The sequence below is a fragment of the Lichenostomus cassidix genome, chromosome 22 (assembly GCF_008360975.1).
Source record: "Lichenostomus cassidix isolate B80296 chromosome 22, HeHo_3.0, whole genome shotgun sequence".
NCBI classification, from domain to species: domain Eukaryota; kingdom Metazoa; phylum Chordata; class Aves; order Passeriformes; family Meliphagidae; genus Lichenostomus; species Lichenostomus cassidix.
In genome coordinates, this window is record NC_139502.1 from 4,165,492 (window position 1) to 4,181,750 (window position 16,259).

At 45.7% G+C, this 16,259-nt stretch overlaps 1 protein-coding gene across 3 annotated transcripts in view; it reads right to left on the reverse strand.

Moving 5' to 3' along the window:
- Nucleotides 1–2,802: 2,802 nt before the first annotated feature.
- Nucleotides 2,803–16,259, reverse strand: part of SLC23A2 (solute carrier family 23 member 2) — a 55,601-nt gene continuing 42,144 nt past the window's right edge. For all 3 annotated transcript variants that reach the window (XM_085080778.1, XM_085080780.1, XM_085080779.1), the window contains exons 10-16: nt 15,768–15,924; nt 13,425–13,572; nt 12,757–12,862; nt 9,719–9,848; nt 9,457–9,594; nt 8,245–8,340; nt 2,803–7,767 (exon numbers count right to left, since the gene is read on the reverse strand). In XM_085080778.1, coding sequence (XP_084936904.1) covers nt 7,535–7,767; nt 8,245–8,340; nt 9,457–9,594; nt 9,719–9,848; nt 12,757–12,862; nt 13,425–13,572; nt 15,768–15,924 — 1,008 coding nt within the window. In that variant the 3' untranslated portion in view covers nt 2,803–7,534. The remainder of the gene's footprint in view (nt 7,768–8,244; nt 8,341–9,456; nt 9,595–9,718; nt 9,849–12,756; nt 12,863–13,424; nt 13,573–15,767; nt 15,925–16,259) is intronic.

Sequence of the window (16,259 nt, forward strand, 5' to 3'; positions counted from 1 at the left end):
ATGCACAATTCCCAGAGGGAGCTCTGTGGGCTGCATCACGGAGGCTAAAGCAGTTATTTCTGCCTGAAAATGCCCTAAATCCTGGCATATCCAGTGCCAGAGCCACACAAGCATCACACTTCGCTGTTCTGTTGTCCGGATGGTGCAAAGGGCTGTGTTCCCAACCTTGGCCTTGGGATCACATCTGGATCCAAAACCTACCCCAAGAAGGGGATGGAGGAGGACATAAAACAAAATCTGCTTGGAAGCAGCTGCTGCAGCTGGGGGTCACAGTTACCTCTGAAGTGGCGCTCAGCACTCCTGAGATGGAGGTCCCATCCTGCCTGTCTGGTCCCAGCACCCTGGGGAGAGTTTGGGGGAGTTTGGGGGTGTTCAGTATTCCAGAGGAGCAGTGGCCGTGTCCCTCCTCCTTTGTCTGCTCCTGACCTTTCCCAGTGCTTTGTGGCTTCTCTGGGCTTTTTTTCTTTTTAAGGAATTTGCCTAGAAACAGCCTACACGAAAGGGAAAAGAAAAAAAAGCCAAAACAAAGAAATAATCTAAGCAGCTGCTTGAGCCAAACAGGCGTCTTTGCAGGCATGGACTGGAATGGGCCTTTTCCCCCCGCTATTTTCTTGGATTTGTATGTAAAATATGAGAAGTTCCAGAGGAGCCATCTGGCTGAGGGAAGCACTGACTCGGCGAAAGTGAGCAGGGCTGGGTCAGGATTGATATTCCAGCAGCATCTCGAGGGCTGGCAGGGATGAGAGGCCCTTTGTGGTGGGAAGAGCCCAGCCGAGTACACAATGGAGCCAAGCAGGGCCACCCACCCTGGCCTCAAACCCCAGGGATTCAGCCCCAAACACAGGCAGAGCTCCTACCGACCCTCAGCTCGTGGGGTGGATGCAAACAGAGCAAAGCGGAAAAGAAAAACAAACCAAGGGTTTGGTGTGGGCACCTGCAGGAGCACAGGCGGGTTTTGGCTGCAGAATTGGGGTTAAATCCTGATTTTACGAGGTCCTGCTTGCTGCCGTCAGCACACACGCAGTGGGCTGGGGAGGCTCGAGCCTGGATGGAGGGATTTATTTACCAAATCAAAGGAATCTAACCCACTGCTCCCCTCTGAGGGCTCCCTGCAGTGCCAGCCTGGGCCAGGCCGATGCTGCCTCCTTTCCCAGAGCAGGGTGAGCACAGATTCACGAGGAATCAAACCCACGTGGAAGGAGAGCAAAACTTCCACCCCTCTGGAACCCAAGAATCCCTCCAGGCTGCTGAAAATCTCCCAGGAGAAGGTGAACAAGGATGTTAAAGCACCTATTCTGCAGGTTAAATCAGCACTTCTGTGTTAAATGCCACACAGAGATCACAGCTGTTGCCTTTTAAACCATGAGCTTGGATGGATTTGCTCTTGTTAAGGACCAAAGTCAGGCTGCAGAATAAAGCACCAGCTCCAAAATATTCAATTATTTCCCCCCAGCCCAAGCAAGCATCCAAACTCCCTTCTTTCCTACCCTGGCAGCATCCCATTATTTCAGCTTTAGGACCTCCCAGCTGATTGCCAGTAAATACCGAGTAGTATCACGCACTAGGATCCATGTTGGTGTGGGAGCATCTGAGAGCTGTTAGGAAGCTCTGGGAACCAGATGGGAAGAGATGTGCCTCTGGAAAAGCCTCTCCTTGTACCTGATCTGAGTCTCTTTGAAAACACCATTGCTGTCCCTGTGTGAGGATGTTTCAGTCATGCTCAAAATCCCCAGATTTTGAGGTTCTGCCCAGGATCTGCCTGCCTTGGGTCGATGCCGATTCAGGCAAGGCACAAGGAGAAAACACAATTACTGCCTGAGCTCCGACCCAGTAGCACAGGGGATTAGCCAGGATTAAGATCAGGTTTTCATCTGGACCCAAACCTGGAGTGCTCAAAAATCCCTAGCCCTGCTCACAGCTGCTCCTCTGGCTTTGATCCCACATCTGCTTCCACCCTCCCTCGCTGGGGATTTGGGTGCTTTTTTGCTGTTTTCATTCCCATCTGGCTCCACAACTTCTGGACTCATCACTGTGGGCTACATCCAAGTTAGGGAAAGTGCTTGGATGTCCCCATTTCCCCAAACTTTGGAGGCTGGCAGATGCCTGAAGGTGCTGCCTCAGCCAGATGTTCCCAGCTCCCAATCCTTACAGGCATCACTGCTGCTCCAGGCTGACACTGGGAATTTGCCATTGGAGCTGCAGAGAAATGAGTTCATTAAAGGCCTCGAGATGAGGTGAGGCACTGTCAGCTTCATTCGAAAGCCGGTGATGAGCCAAGGTGACACTGAGCTCCTTTAACCACACACAGGGAGATGTGGAAGTGCCTCAGCTGAAGAGGGACAGGCAAGAAGTTCTGTCTCTTCCCTCTAAATATGGAATTTTATGTATCTGTGTGTTACCAGCTATGGGCTGAGCTGGAAGGTCAGGAAGGTGTTTGGGAGTTGTAGTTTTGGGTGGTGCCTGAGACAAAGACTGCATCTTCCCATCACCTGCATTCCCAAATCATCAGTTCTCCATTAGGAAAAAATGAAGCAATTAGGAAGGAACTCCTCTCTGTGAGGGTGGGAGGCACTGGCTTAGGGTGCCCAGGCAAGCTGTGGCTGTCCCAATCCTGGAAGTGTCCAAGGCCAGGTTGGAAGGGGCTGGGAGCAACCTGGGAGAGTGGAAGGTGTTCCTGCCATGGCAAGGATGGCACTGGATGGGCTTTAAGATCCCTTCCAACCCAAATCATCCCAGGATTCTCTAATTCCATGATTCTCCAAAGGGGATGTTTCAAAGGAACTGTGACACCACACTGCCACATTGCATCTATGCCCGCGTTTATTTATACTGGACAGCTTTAAAAATACAGAATAAAATAGCTTTATCTACTATTATTCACAACATCTGGTCCAAATATTACATTTTTAAATATTTAGTTGTTTAATGAAGCAATGTTAGAAAAAAAAAGTAATAGTAATAAAAAAAAACCTCCGTAAAAGAATTACACCTTAGAACAACAAAAAAAATCAAACAACCCTCCCCCCCACCCCCCCAAATTAACTTTTGCTGTTGAACAAAAAAGTTTTACAGCCAAAGTCAGTCACAAAAAGTCATGGAAAAACAAAATTTATCCCCACTGCCTAAGAACAGTCAATAGTTTGTTACGCCAAAGGTTGTTATAAACAGACAAATACAAGAATTTGGACTGGCAGCAAGGTGATTGCTCTGGAAAGGTGTAGGGACAGCCAGAGCACATGAGGCCACCCCAGATCTCCCTGTGCCATCAGGGATGGCACTGCACAGCCACAGTCCAACGGGAACCAGGAACACTCAGGATGGCTCCCAACACCCAAACAGCCCAAGCCAACCCTGGGAACTCATGGCCTCCCCAACGACCCCATCACAGCTCCAACCCCAGAGCACCGAGGGCTCCCCAGGGCTGTCAGCATCAAAAAACACAGAGAAATGTGCACCAAGTGGGATTGTTCTGCACAAAATGAGTGACCCCCCACTCCCCCCGCTTCAAAAAATGAAAGGAAAAAGGAAAGAAAAGCCGCTTTTGGTTGAAGAAGGCCACAAAGAAGCAACATGAAGGTCGTGCTGGTCTCGCACACATGTTTTACACATCAATCCATCGAGTATGGCAAGCACAGGCTGCTGAGGTGGGGTGGAGGCATCCAAGGGCTCAGCCAAACCATCAGACACCGAGGCTCTGACACCACGTGTGCCTAGAGTGCTGTTTGTACCCAAAATGACAGGACTTTCACACTTTTTACGGTGTAAATGACAGGTTACACTCACTGATGCTCCTCGGGGCGTCAATGAGGGTTTTCTCTGCCAATTCTGCCCCGGGAGCCCCGAGGGCTCAGCAGGGAGGAAACAACAAAACCCTCCAGTTTTGGGTAGGAACACAACCATGGGTAAATAAAGTATACACAACTACTATAGATTCGTCAATGAAGAAATTCTACCATCACATGACATTGTCATGACACTCATACCACTCCCTCCCAGGAAAACCGCCGCCGTTATCCTGAGCGGAAATGTTATTTTTTAATATATGGAAATAAAATACTGCAATATTCATGTACAAACCAAGTTGTCATATTTCAAGTCAGTATTAAAAGGCAATAAAGCAAATTTGGGGTTTAAAAGGTTGAGCTTTCTGAGCGAGGTACATGGTGAAGTCCCTCCAATATGACAACATTAATCAGTCATAGCTGTCAGCTACGAAACCTAAATTTCTATAGGTATAATTTGCAAGTGTTTACTTTAGAAAATGTGTTTCAACATGTCAGCAAGAATCCTTAATTTAACCTAAAAAAAATACAAGAGAATATCAATTACAAAAATCCCAAGTTACTTTGTTTGTATACATTGATACCATCTTTGATATGACAAAATGATACTTCTACCATGAATATTTGCCCTTCCCTCTCAAATTTGGTTGAAACTTCTCATCGCCTCTTAACTCACCTCTCTCAGGTGTCGCCTTCCCTGGGTGGTTGGAGTTTGGCTGTTTGAAAGGCAGGTAAGAACAGAGAGGAAAATACAGTATTGCATTGACAGTCAGGTTACACCTGGACATCCCCAGCAGACACAACACGTCTTTAATGCTTCCCAAACCTGCAGGTGAATCCTCTACCACACCTGCCAGCAGCTCAGGACAGGCACCAGCTCCCTGGAATCTCACAGCAGCCACTTGGAAAAGTGACAGTGAGAGGATTTAAGGTCCAAAATCCCCTGCTGCAGCTGCACAAGCCTGGGGTGAGCTCAGGCATTTCCCTCACAGAGAAAAGCATTGCTTCTCCTTCCACTGGCAGAGCTGGGAGAGCTCCAGGAGCCCCGGGAAGGGACAGGGGAGCTTCTCTTGCCAAGGCTTGTGACCAGCTCTGTCCTCACCCACCTCAGCCCAGGTGTGCTCAAGGTGCTGCCACCAGCTCCATCCCAGCCCTTCCCAAGCCCAAGGCTCACCTTTAACCATTCACCTTTGGGAAAAGGTGGAGAGCTGTCACACTGACAAACTGGGACACAAACTGACTCCAATTCTAGCTGCTTCCTTAGTGTTCCCAAAGCTGAGCAGGGTTGCTCTGCTCTCAGCCAGGGGGAATGGGCACAAGTCACAAAAAATTAAATCCAACAGTCACACAGATAATTGGACTGCAGCTACTCGGAGAGTCATTCAGTGCTGCAGGAAAGGAGGGCTGTTCTGCTCCAGGGAGGAGTAGAAGTATCCTTGGATTTGCTGCCCTGGGATTTGAAGTGGCTTGGAAATCTCTGGTGAGGCAATGCAGAACATACCCAGCTTCACCTCAGCCAGGTGAGAGAGACAAACTCTGCTCTCATATCCTCGTCTCTCTCTGGGATTACCAAAACTCTGCTTGGGGGAGGAGTTGTGAAAGCCAGGAATGCTTTGGGGCTCCAGAAATAAAAAGCTGGAAATGATAAGCTTTTTTCTCCCTTTCTCAGCTTTTACAGGATAACCAACTTTGGCATTTGGCATCACTACAACCACTTGGGTTGAACAGCCACCAGAGGCAGCTTATGGTTTCCTTTTATAGAGATATTTTTAACTCCCCCACATCTCCCACACATCTTTGGTTGCACATAAAGCCCGGAAATTTGGAAGCTTCATGCCCCTGATCAGAGGTCCCTGCACCCAAACCATGTGCAGGTGGGCATGGGACTCCAACATCTCACTACCTGGAGAGGAAACATTTAAAAATAAGCAAAAATGACTTTGTTTCACAGGCAAACGAACCTTGTCTACTACGCAACAACTCTTCCGACCAGCTTTCGAGTCCAATTTACACCAAAACTGCAAACTACTGAAAGTTCCCCAAAGGAAGCAGGAACAAATGCATGCTTGGACATGGGAAAAGCGGGATAAAATAGTTTCTGGAAACAGCCATGGCATGCTGAGAACGATATCCACGGAATCATTCCGACTCTACACTACTCAGTACTGATCCGTTAAGCTCTGTCCTTGCCCTCCCCACCCCAACCCATCCATGCTTCAATAACCCAGAACAAATTCCCCTGGAAGCAGATTCAGAGGAAACAGAGTTCCTGCGCTCCTGTCCAGTAGTCAAACTTTGATAAATATATTAGGGGATTACAGGATCTACTGTTACGGTTTTCCAGGAATACAAAACGCAAGCACCGTAGAGCATTACTGGCCTTGAAATTACATTACACAACATTTCCCTGATGATCTCCACAGCTGAAAATGCTTTTGGGGCCACACTGAAGTCTAAAACTAACTTGCAATAGTAAGAACATTAAACAGGAATAAAACTGTTAATTATGAATGCATGATGAGCATGAACACCCACATAACATCAGAGCTGAGACTATTCCAGGAAAAAAAAAATCTGAGTGGTGCCCTGATTGGACCCAATACCCGTGAAACCATCCAGTGGGTGAGGCTGGCAGGTGTAGTGTCTCTGCTGTCCCAAACCCCCTTCCCAGCAGGAATGAGCCTCTGGAGAAGCCCCACAAGGAGAGAAGAAAGAGGCCATGCAATATCAGCTTCTTGTGCAGCACCAGCTAAAAAACCCTGCTCAGACCTAAGCCAGGAGTGCCGGCAGCATTTGGAGAGCATGGCTTTCCCTGCAGGGATACAACTGTTAATTGGCTGGAACTGCTCAACTAATTAGCATTTCTGTCCAGGGAATACCTTGCTGGATACAGGCACTGAACCGAAACATTGCCACCAGGCCTTGTCTGGAAGTTCAGGTTTCCCATCCCTGGAACACTCCAGCCTCATGTGTCCCTGTAAGGAGATCCTGTGCCTGGACATCTGGTGGGGTGGGGAAATCCCAGGTAGGAAAAGCAAACGTTTAAAAATGAGAAATGCTGGGAAATAAGTGGCTTCTGCAGCACTGAGCCAGTGAAGTCAGTCATAGTTTTCATGGGCAGAGTTATTCCAGAAACTTCCTGTCTTGGCACTGCATGTGTCACTGAAATTACAGATAATTCAGAACAACACTCTCATGATTTGCCAGTATCAACTGAACCCGTTTTCCAGGGCGCTGAGAATATGGAATGTGCAAATCAGTGAGTAGAAGAACAGTATCTATAGGGTTTGACACGATTAGAAGGAAATATTTTTCTTTTTTTCTCTTTTTTTCCCCCCCCTCCTTCTCTGAGGTTCAGCTTTCCTGGTGTAACCAACACAGCCAGCAACAACCACGCCCAACACCAGCACCGAGGGCTTCACTAAAATCACCATAAAAATCAAAGGTTTGCAATAGCACCTACACACCTCCAGGACCTAAACCCATTTAAAATAAACAGACTTAGGTGCACAGCCATCTACAGCTTCCCAGAATCAATGGGATTTGCCCCAGAGACACTAGACCTGGCTCCCACCACCCACAGCAGGAAAAGCTTTTTTTTTCTTCTTTTCTTTTTTTTTTTTAATCCGTCTCAGCTCTGGTTCCAGAATTTAAATGCAGATATACAAAACATATATTTTAATGCTTCTTAATCAGCAAGAAACTGCAAATACATCTTTTACTACAACTAGATAATATAATTTCAACTAAGGCTATACTGTAGCTTCTGAGTCTTCGTCTGAACTCCTGCAGTTACTGCTTTTCCTGAAGCCTTTCCATGTGTATCCCATGAAGGTGGGGCTGATGGGCAGGAAACTGAAACATCTGTATTTTTTAATTAAGTTCATGCCAAAAGGCAAATCATACGTTTCCATGCCATCCAGGGATTTGCTTCCTTTACCAATGCCTTTCTTCCATTTCCGTATTCCCCTTTCCTCAGGGCTTCCTAGAAGTCAAAATAAAAGCAAAAGATATATGTATTCAAGATATTCATGAATATCTTTATATGAATACACGGGTATAAAGCAGAGGCTAAAATAAAGAAAACCTCAAGGTTCAGCCACCATGTTCAGCAAAGCTCTGGAAAGATCTTCCAGACTCCTCAAAGAGGCAGGAACGGGAAAAAACATATTACAGGTTTTACTTTGTAACTGGAAGTCAAGGCACATTTTTCCTCTTGAATGGAAGCAGCTTTGGATCTTAAAAACAGTTTTACTGTGTCTGCTGAAGACTGGTTTAATTTTAACCAGTTTAATAGGATGGGACCTCAACCTGGAAAGGATTCCAGGTGTTCCTGGGGAAAGGTGTAGGGGCTCTGCTCCTGGTGTTTATCAGACAACCCCAAAAGCAGGGATCTCTTGCTCCTGTCCTGCCCCAGGGATTGCTGCTGTCACTGCAGCCAAAGGACAGGAGCAGTGCTCACCTGGGATGGTGTTGTCCAAGATAAAGGCGACGCAGCCCCCGACGAACATGGCTGTGGTGAGCAGGACATTCAACACTTGATCAATACCTGCTATTCCTGCAGCAACAGGGAAAAAGAGTTCATTTGGGGGTTTTTTATCATCCATATGATGTTGATTTACCCCAGGTCAACCAGGAAAACTTGTTCCTGAGTACAGTGAGGGATTTGCTCCAAAAGGGCTCTGGAAACCACATGGGAATTGATGCAGAAGAACTTTCCCCCAATGCACCACCATGGGACATTCTTCCCCAAAATGCAACTTCAAAAACTCTCCTTTCCTCACAAAAATGTCACAAAACACCATTTTAGTTCCTACTGCAGACACAACTGATTTAAACTAAATAGAAAACCATAAAATGGAAAAGAGAAAAATTCATATTCTGACATTGTGGGGACTGAAATGATTCCTTTAATAAATTTTTACTTTTTAAAAGGGCAAGAATTCATAGCCCCAGTTCATGGGAGAACACTGCATTAACCACATAAAAGCTTGAAGGATCTGCTTTTCTAACCACTTACAGTAGGACAGATATGCCCTTAAATCCTGGTCTGAAGGCACAGTGGAAAAAAGTCAGTTAATATTTTGTTTAAACAATTTAAACAAACCCAAAGCAGTGAAATATTTCCTTAGAATCCATCTTTAGTGACACGCACTGCCATGACTACTGCTGAGGGTAATAAAAAAATAGAAGATCCTTCCTAAGAATTCCCTAAAGCTACAATTTGATTAAGAGTCTGCAAAGGAATTCACTAAAATTAAAATTCTTATTCAGAACACAGCTGAGTGACAAAAAATTTCAACCCCTCAAACAAATCCCCACCTTCCAAACTCTACCTTGTGTTTCCCCTTAATCTTTTAACATCATTTACAACTCACATTCACTCTTTCAGTTTTTCTTCCAGCCCAATTGGTAATTGCCTCCTTCCACTGCTCTACAATGTACCCAAAGGAAGCAGGAAAGCTTTAGCTGTATCCCACTGGAACATTCCATTCAGGTCTCAACCTCCCAATGAATTCTCCTCTGAACACACACAGACCTTGTCTAAACCCACAGCTTTTAGTGTCTCCATAACTGGGGTTTTCCCTTACTGACCCTCTGCATTACTTTGTACCTGTATGGACTTTGTGAGCACAAGGCAAAAGTTTTGATGTAAAGTATCAGGAACACATACCTGTGACCAGGGGGTTCTGTTTGAGATAGCTTGGCAGGACCAGTCCAAAGAAAATGGAAAATCCAAGCACAAAGAGATTACGAGAAGAATTCAGATCAATGAACTGGAGGTTTGACAGACCCACAGCTGTAATCATCCCTAAATACAAAAAAAAAATCCAAAGATCAGCTTTTAGATAAGCCTTTTTCTCGGTAAAAAAAAGACAGCAAAATACTTAGGAACAGCAGTAGAGTGTAGGAGAGGAGCAGCAATGTGCTCTTACCAAACAGGGTGCAGAAGAGAGCCCCCAGCACAGGGTCAGGCAGTGACGCAAACAGAGCACTGAACTTGCCCACCATGCCCAGCAGCAGCATGAAGGCTGCTCCATACTGGATCACCCTGCGACTCCCAACCTGCAGGGAAAAAGGACAGGACACTGGGTAAAGTCTGCACTCAGCCCAGCTTCATCCCTTGCATTTTTACTATTCAGTTTTCATTTAAACTCATTCCCAGTTTCCACGCTGCCGTGTTTTATTTTGGTGCTGAAAGGCTCGGAGGGCTCAGCTGAGCCACAGCTGCTCTGCAGCCAAGTACAGCTTCCTCTGATTTGGGGCTGGTGAGCACCAAGTCCTCTCTAAAACCATCTGGAACTGCTGCAGCCACAGTAACCACGAAATGTGGTGCAACCCAGCTACAAGGAAGAAAGCAAAACTGACAAACCACACCAAGGAGAGATGGAGACTGGGAAAAATAAATTCCATGTGTTCCTGCCCTCTGACACAGGAAGAGATGGAACAGTTACCAGTTCATGTGAGGGAGGTGCAGGACTTCTAAACTGAGATTTGCAGGTGGTTTTGTAACATCCTCAGAGACCAGGGCTGAATTCACAGCCCCATGCACATCAGGGCTGTGCAAATACTGAAACCAAGGGCCTGCACTTCCTTCCCAGTTTTATTTTAAGCATTCAAAATTCAAGCAGTCAGTACTTCTCTGTGTCACAGTTGTAGTGGATAAACCTGAACAGTTGGTATTTTAACACTTTTTTACTTCTGTAAAAGGTGCCCCAGGGGCAAACCCCGCCCCCCCCTTTTACAGTAAGATGGTTTCTAGAAAAGCCCTTTGCAGGTCCCCTGGTACAGAGTATTAGGGTTCAAAAAGGAAATATTAATTTGTTAATCATGTGTGACTGAGCTAAATGAGTGAAATGAGAAACAACAGATCCAACAGGCCTGATTAGGGGAGAAGTCCTTCCTTCCCCCACATTCCTCACTGCTGAGCTGCCAGGTGAGATCCTTCACCTGCAAACAGAAACTACACCATAACTGGAATTACAACAGAATTCAGCTGGCACCTTTCTCTACTTTTTACTTTAAAGATATTTATTTCCTTAGGGCCACTGTTATCTTGCTCTAAAATTATCTGCCTGCCAGAAATAGGCAAATTATTTGAAAAACTGCATGATAGTGACATTTATTTATGCAAATGCTCCATCACTAAAAGGCAAACAAATTAAGCTCCTCTGGAAAGCTACTGAAAACATCCTGGGCAGCATTTAGCTCAGGCTCCACATTTATTCCCAGCACACACTTAGAGTGATTATTTTGGAGTGCAGGAAATGGTACCTCCATTTCACCATCAACATTATGGTACAAACTGCTTTAGCCCCAATTAATCAGAGTTAATTGATCCTCCTCTCAACAAATACAACTCACACACTAGCTCAAAGACTTTGCAGTATCTACATCCAGCTGAAACCTCAAATTTAAATTCTAAGTGTAATTATATACCAATTTCAAGGGAGGTAAATGCCCTGGGATCAGTGGGATGATGCAGCACTAAGGGTTTCTCCTCACAAAGAAACAGCAGAGTATTTACATGCTGTTTCTTTGTGAGGATATTTGGATATTATTTCTATTTTTCTATTTTTCTAATTTTGGATATTATTTCTATTTGGATAGAAATTGAAGTCGAAAAACTGTTAGGTTTTGGGGAATGAACGTGCAGGCAGGGGAACAAGAAGAAACACTGTTGGAGAGCCATCCAGCTGTGCCACTCTGGGGAAGGCACATTCACTGCCATCACGTGCTCTGCACAGCCCAACTGGGCAGCTCCACTCTCTGCTCCAGCTGCCACTTTAACACTCAATTTCTACTGTTCCAGTATGAAATGCACACTCATTTCTGTGGGCTTTTCATAAAAAAAGTGCTGTTAATTCATCTCAACCCTTATGAAGTAACAACAGAAAGGAAGTAGAACAGAATAAATCTTTCTTTAAGGATTTTTCTCAACAAAACTTCTTCTAGGAAATTTCCATCAGCAGCTGAATGGCAACTGGGACAGACAGCAGATGGTGCTGTTAGTGTTTTATTGCACCCTAAACCAAACAGAATCATCCTTTGTGCAGCAAAAGGAATAGCTGAAGATAAATATATCATTTATACTGGATTAGGCCAGGGGGATGAGTTACTGGGAGTGGAGAACAGACATTTTCTATCCTTGCATTGAGAATTTATGGTTTCCATGTTAAATACCCACCAAGATGTACCTATTTACAACATGAATTACTCTTACCAATGTTGAAGATATTTCTTTTACCAATGTTGAAGATATTTCTTAACAAGGTTAAATTAACAACATCAAGCAGATCTCTCTGCAGCCCAAGGCCTCCCAGCTCAAGGCATGCAGGCACAAATCCAGTCCCACATGTGAACAAAGGAATTCCTCAAGCACTTACATATTTTGTTGTGCAATATCACAAAAAATATGTGAACCCCATAGCCTTAAAAACAAACACTTAGGATACATCTAACTCTGAAATTACCTTGACTGCAGCCCCTGTGTCAGTGTCATGTCCCAGTGCAGTCGTAGATAAAGCCCAAGGACTGCATTTTATTGCGTGTTTGAGTGAGGCATTAAAAAGTCACTTCCTACTGATGCTTTCAGAGCCACAGCATCCAAAAAGCACCAATTTCTATACAGTTCACAGTGTTTAGCCTCAACTCAAACCACCCCAGAGCCCTGGAATGCTGCCTGGGTTTTCCAAGAGACAGTTTATGCAGCAGCTTTATGGAGGTTCTAACTGCCTCTCGCTCTGAATAAAAGGATTTTTGAGGTTTTAATGTAGAATAATACATTTCCCCCAGACAAGAGCTGGTGCAGACAGACAGGTACATTCAGAATGCTCTGTAAAGTTTGTCTGCATGAGGAATGAAGCAGAATGGTCTCCTGGAAGAGGATCATGCTGTACAACAGGAACATAAGGAACACACCCGAGGAGAGGATGTACTCGAGTTGCTGAGTGCTCACAGTAAAGTACTTTACCTTTGTGATGCCCAGGACACCAATGTTGGGGCTGGAAGAGGTGGATCCATTCCCTGTCCCAAACACTCCATCCAGAACACAGGAGAGACCCTCGATGAAAATGCCCCTGCAAATCCCAAGGAGAAACCAGGAGCTATGTTTGTGCAATCACAGATTCACTCAGAGGGTGTTTTACAGCTGAATGCCACAGGGGGGCCTGTGAGGGCATCTGTTCCATTTTGGAATTATTATAATTCATGTTTCAAGCTCCAACACACCTGGAAAACACATTTGAGTTCTGTTTTCTGAGTCTTAGATACTCACATTCTCAAACTGAGGAAATTATTTAAAAAAATTCAAATAAAGCTTCAGAGCTGCCCTTTATTTCTAAATTGCATTCCAGGTGGATTTGACAAGCCACCCCAATTCCAGAATCAGTTTAGTGTTCTATCCCCACGGAAATTGTGCTCCTAACTTCCACAGACTCCAGCAGGAATAGGACTGGGATTCCAACACTCCATTTGTAACAAAATAATTCAAGACTTTCATCTTGGATTTCAGATCCCTGGCCCTTGTGTTTGACCCAATTGTAACATTTCATCCCAGAGCACATTCCTGTCTTATCCCAAGGGGGAAAAAAAGTAAAAATCCAAGTAGCTTGAGACACTGTATTTCTGTTTTGGACAAACCTGTTTATTGCATGAATAGGTGGAGGAGGAGCACAGGACAACCTGGCACAGGCATAGTAATCTCCGATGGATTCGATGATGCTGGCAACAACCGCACTCAGCATCCCAATCACCCCCGCAGCTGAAATGGTTGGCAGTCCCCACTGAACTGTGAAGAGAAGGAAACTGAAAACTCTCCCGCACCACAAAACATACAGCAATTTGATGGAATCATGGAATGGACTGGGCTGGAAAGGGCCTTTATGATCACTGAGTCCAACTGCTCCCCCAGCACTGCCAAGGCCACCCCGACCATGTCACCAAACGCCACATCCACATGGCTCTTAAATTCCCCCAGGAATGGGGACTTCACCACTGCCCTGGGCAGCTCTGCCAGAGCTGGGCAGCCCTTTGGGTGCAGGAATTTCCCCAATATCCAGCCTGAGCCTCCCCTGGCCCAGCCTGAGGCCATTCCCTCTCCTCCTGTCCCTGTTCCCTGGGAGCACAGCCTGACCCCACCTGACTGCTCCCTCCTATCAGGAGCTGTGCAGAGCCAGAAGGTCCCCCCTGAGCCTCCTTTTCCCCACGCTGATCTCCTTTCCCAGCTCACTCAGACTCTCCTGCTCCTCCAGCCCCTTCCCCAGCTCTGTTCCCACATCTGGACAAGCTCCAGCCCCTCAAGGTCTCTCCTATGAGGTCCCAGAACCAACCCTGAGACTGAGGTGAGGCCTCTCTGCTGCCCAGCACAGGGGACAGGCATTGCCCTGGGCACTATTTATTTATCTTTAATGGAAACAACAAACTCCCTTCACTCTAACACACTGTGGCAAGTTCAACAAGATGAAAGGAGCGGAGGAAAAACTGCCAAACCAACTGCTTTGATCACACTTGGAAAAATCCCAAAGAACCATAAAACCCCACTAAAAAAATTCCTCCTGTTCAGGAATCAGGAATTTGAGCTACAGCTTGTGAGAATACAATTCTGGTCAGCGAGGCAAATGCCACTTAACTATTATTGCTCCAAAAACTCATTCTTTGGTCACAAGTTTAGTCTATCAAAGAGGATGGGCAACATCCTCTGATCACTGAACAAACACCTCCCAGTTCCAAATTTTTGTAGTAGAGAAAATAAGATTAATTTAAGCCTGCAGAAAAGCCTGGCAGGTTTTCCACAGCAATTGCCTTGATGCTTTCATCTCTTTGAAATAGATGAGTCTCTTGCAACAAAGGGATTTTTGAATCACACAAGAGTGAATGAACTTCACAAATACAAAAGGTCTAATCAGGGTGGAGAAGTTTTCCTTCTCTTCTTTCCCAAAAGCTTCTGTTCTTCATCTCCTGCTTTAAAAGTGGGTTTTTTTAAGAACTGGCAAGAACCAAAGCATATGGAAAACCACAATGAAGCTGCCTCATCACAATGGAGTGGTATTCCTAATGATTTCTATAATTCTATTATAAAAAAATATTATTCTTCTATTACCCCAGTAATTTCTGATAGGTGAAGCAGTTGTGCAACTCTCTCTCATGCCATAAACCCAGCCTTTAACAGCTTTAAACATAAGAGGTGGCCAACATAAAAAAACCCCAAAGCATCCAAAATGTTGTGTAAAGTGTTTGGTGCTCTCTTGTAAATAATTTCACTGCCCTTTGATAAGCAGGGATTGGCATTCTCTGACTTGCCCATCGGCCCTGTTCCAACGCTGCCTCGGCAAGTCAGGGCATTTTTCCGTCATTAACAGTTGTACTCATTCGGGAATGGGTGTGTTTGGGACAGGGAAGTGCAGTAAGCTGGGAGAAACTCCCCTCAACAGTGATTCTTCACACAATGAGAATCAATGACTTCAGCAGAGCTGTAATAAGCCAACCTTGTCATTGTATAACATTAACAGAATTGCCAAGGACAAATAATGAACCATTCCCTGTAAATCCATGTTCTATGCACAGTAACTTGTTAACAGAAGAGTCACCCAGATAAAACCTGCAAGTGTCTTCTACAGATTGCAGTTGCAGAAACTCAGCCTTTCTTGGGCGGGCCTTAAGGTATCAATTGAAAAGGAAAACAGGAAAAAAGCATCAGCCCAGCCCAGAATGTAATTAGACTGGTGAGTGTTAGAACTGTGGAATGGTTTGGGTTGGAAGGGACCTTCAAGAGCCTCACCCCTGCCATGGCAGGGACACCTTCCACTATCCCAGGTTGCTCCAAACCCCATCCAACCTGGTCTTGGGCACTTCCAGGGATGGACCATCCACCAAGGCTTATGGAATGTATCACTGATAGAAAGCCAGCAGTGCTTCTGGAGCAACACAAACCACACTCCTGGGTGTGTATGACTGGAAAAGCTGCTGGAGAGCAGCCACACTTACAGGGATAAGGGACTTTGAACCAGGGGGCCACCAGCAGCACTCCCCGGCGAGCGTCCGTGCGAGCGTAGAAACCGTACTTGGAGCTGTCCGGGGGAAACACGTCTGTCACCGTGAAGATGAAGCACAGCAGCCACGACACCAGAATAGCCAAAATGATCTGGGAGAGAGGAGCAGCAAAGCTGCTAAACTCAGCACTCAGTCAGGTCCTATTCAGGATCACTGCACATGTATGAGCTCCACTCTGAAGGAGCAGCAAATCCTGTAACAGATCCAGAAGGTGCTTCCCCCACCCCCAAGGAAGGTGCTGTTACAAAAGCCTCAGAATTAGAGCAAGGCCCTTCTCTCCTTAACAAACGGGAAAGTCTCCAAATGGGCGCTTTAACAAAACAGGGAATTAGTCTCAGTTTTACCAGAGGAATAAAGAACAGCCTTTCACCGGGGGAAATTGCTTTGGTAAAAGGAGCTGATAACGACCTCCCCACCCCTTCTCAC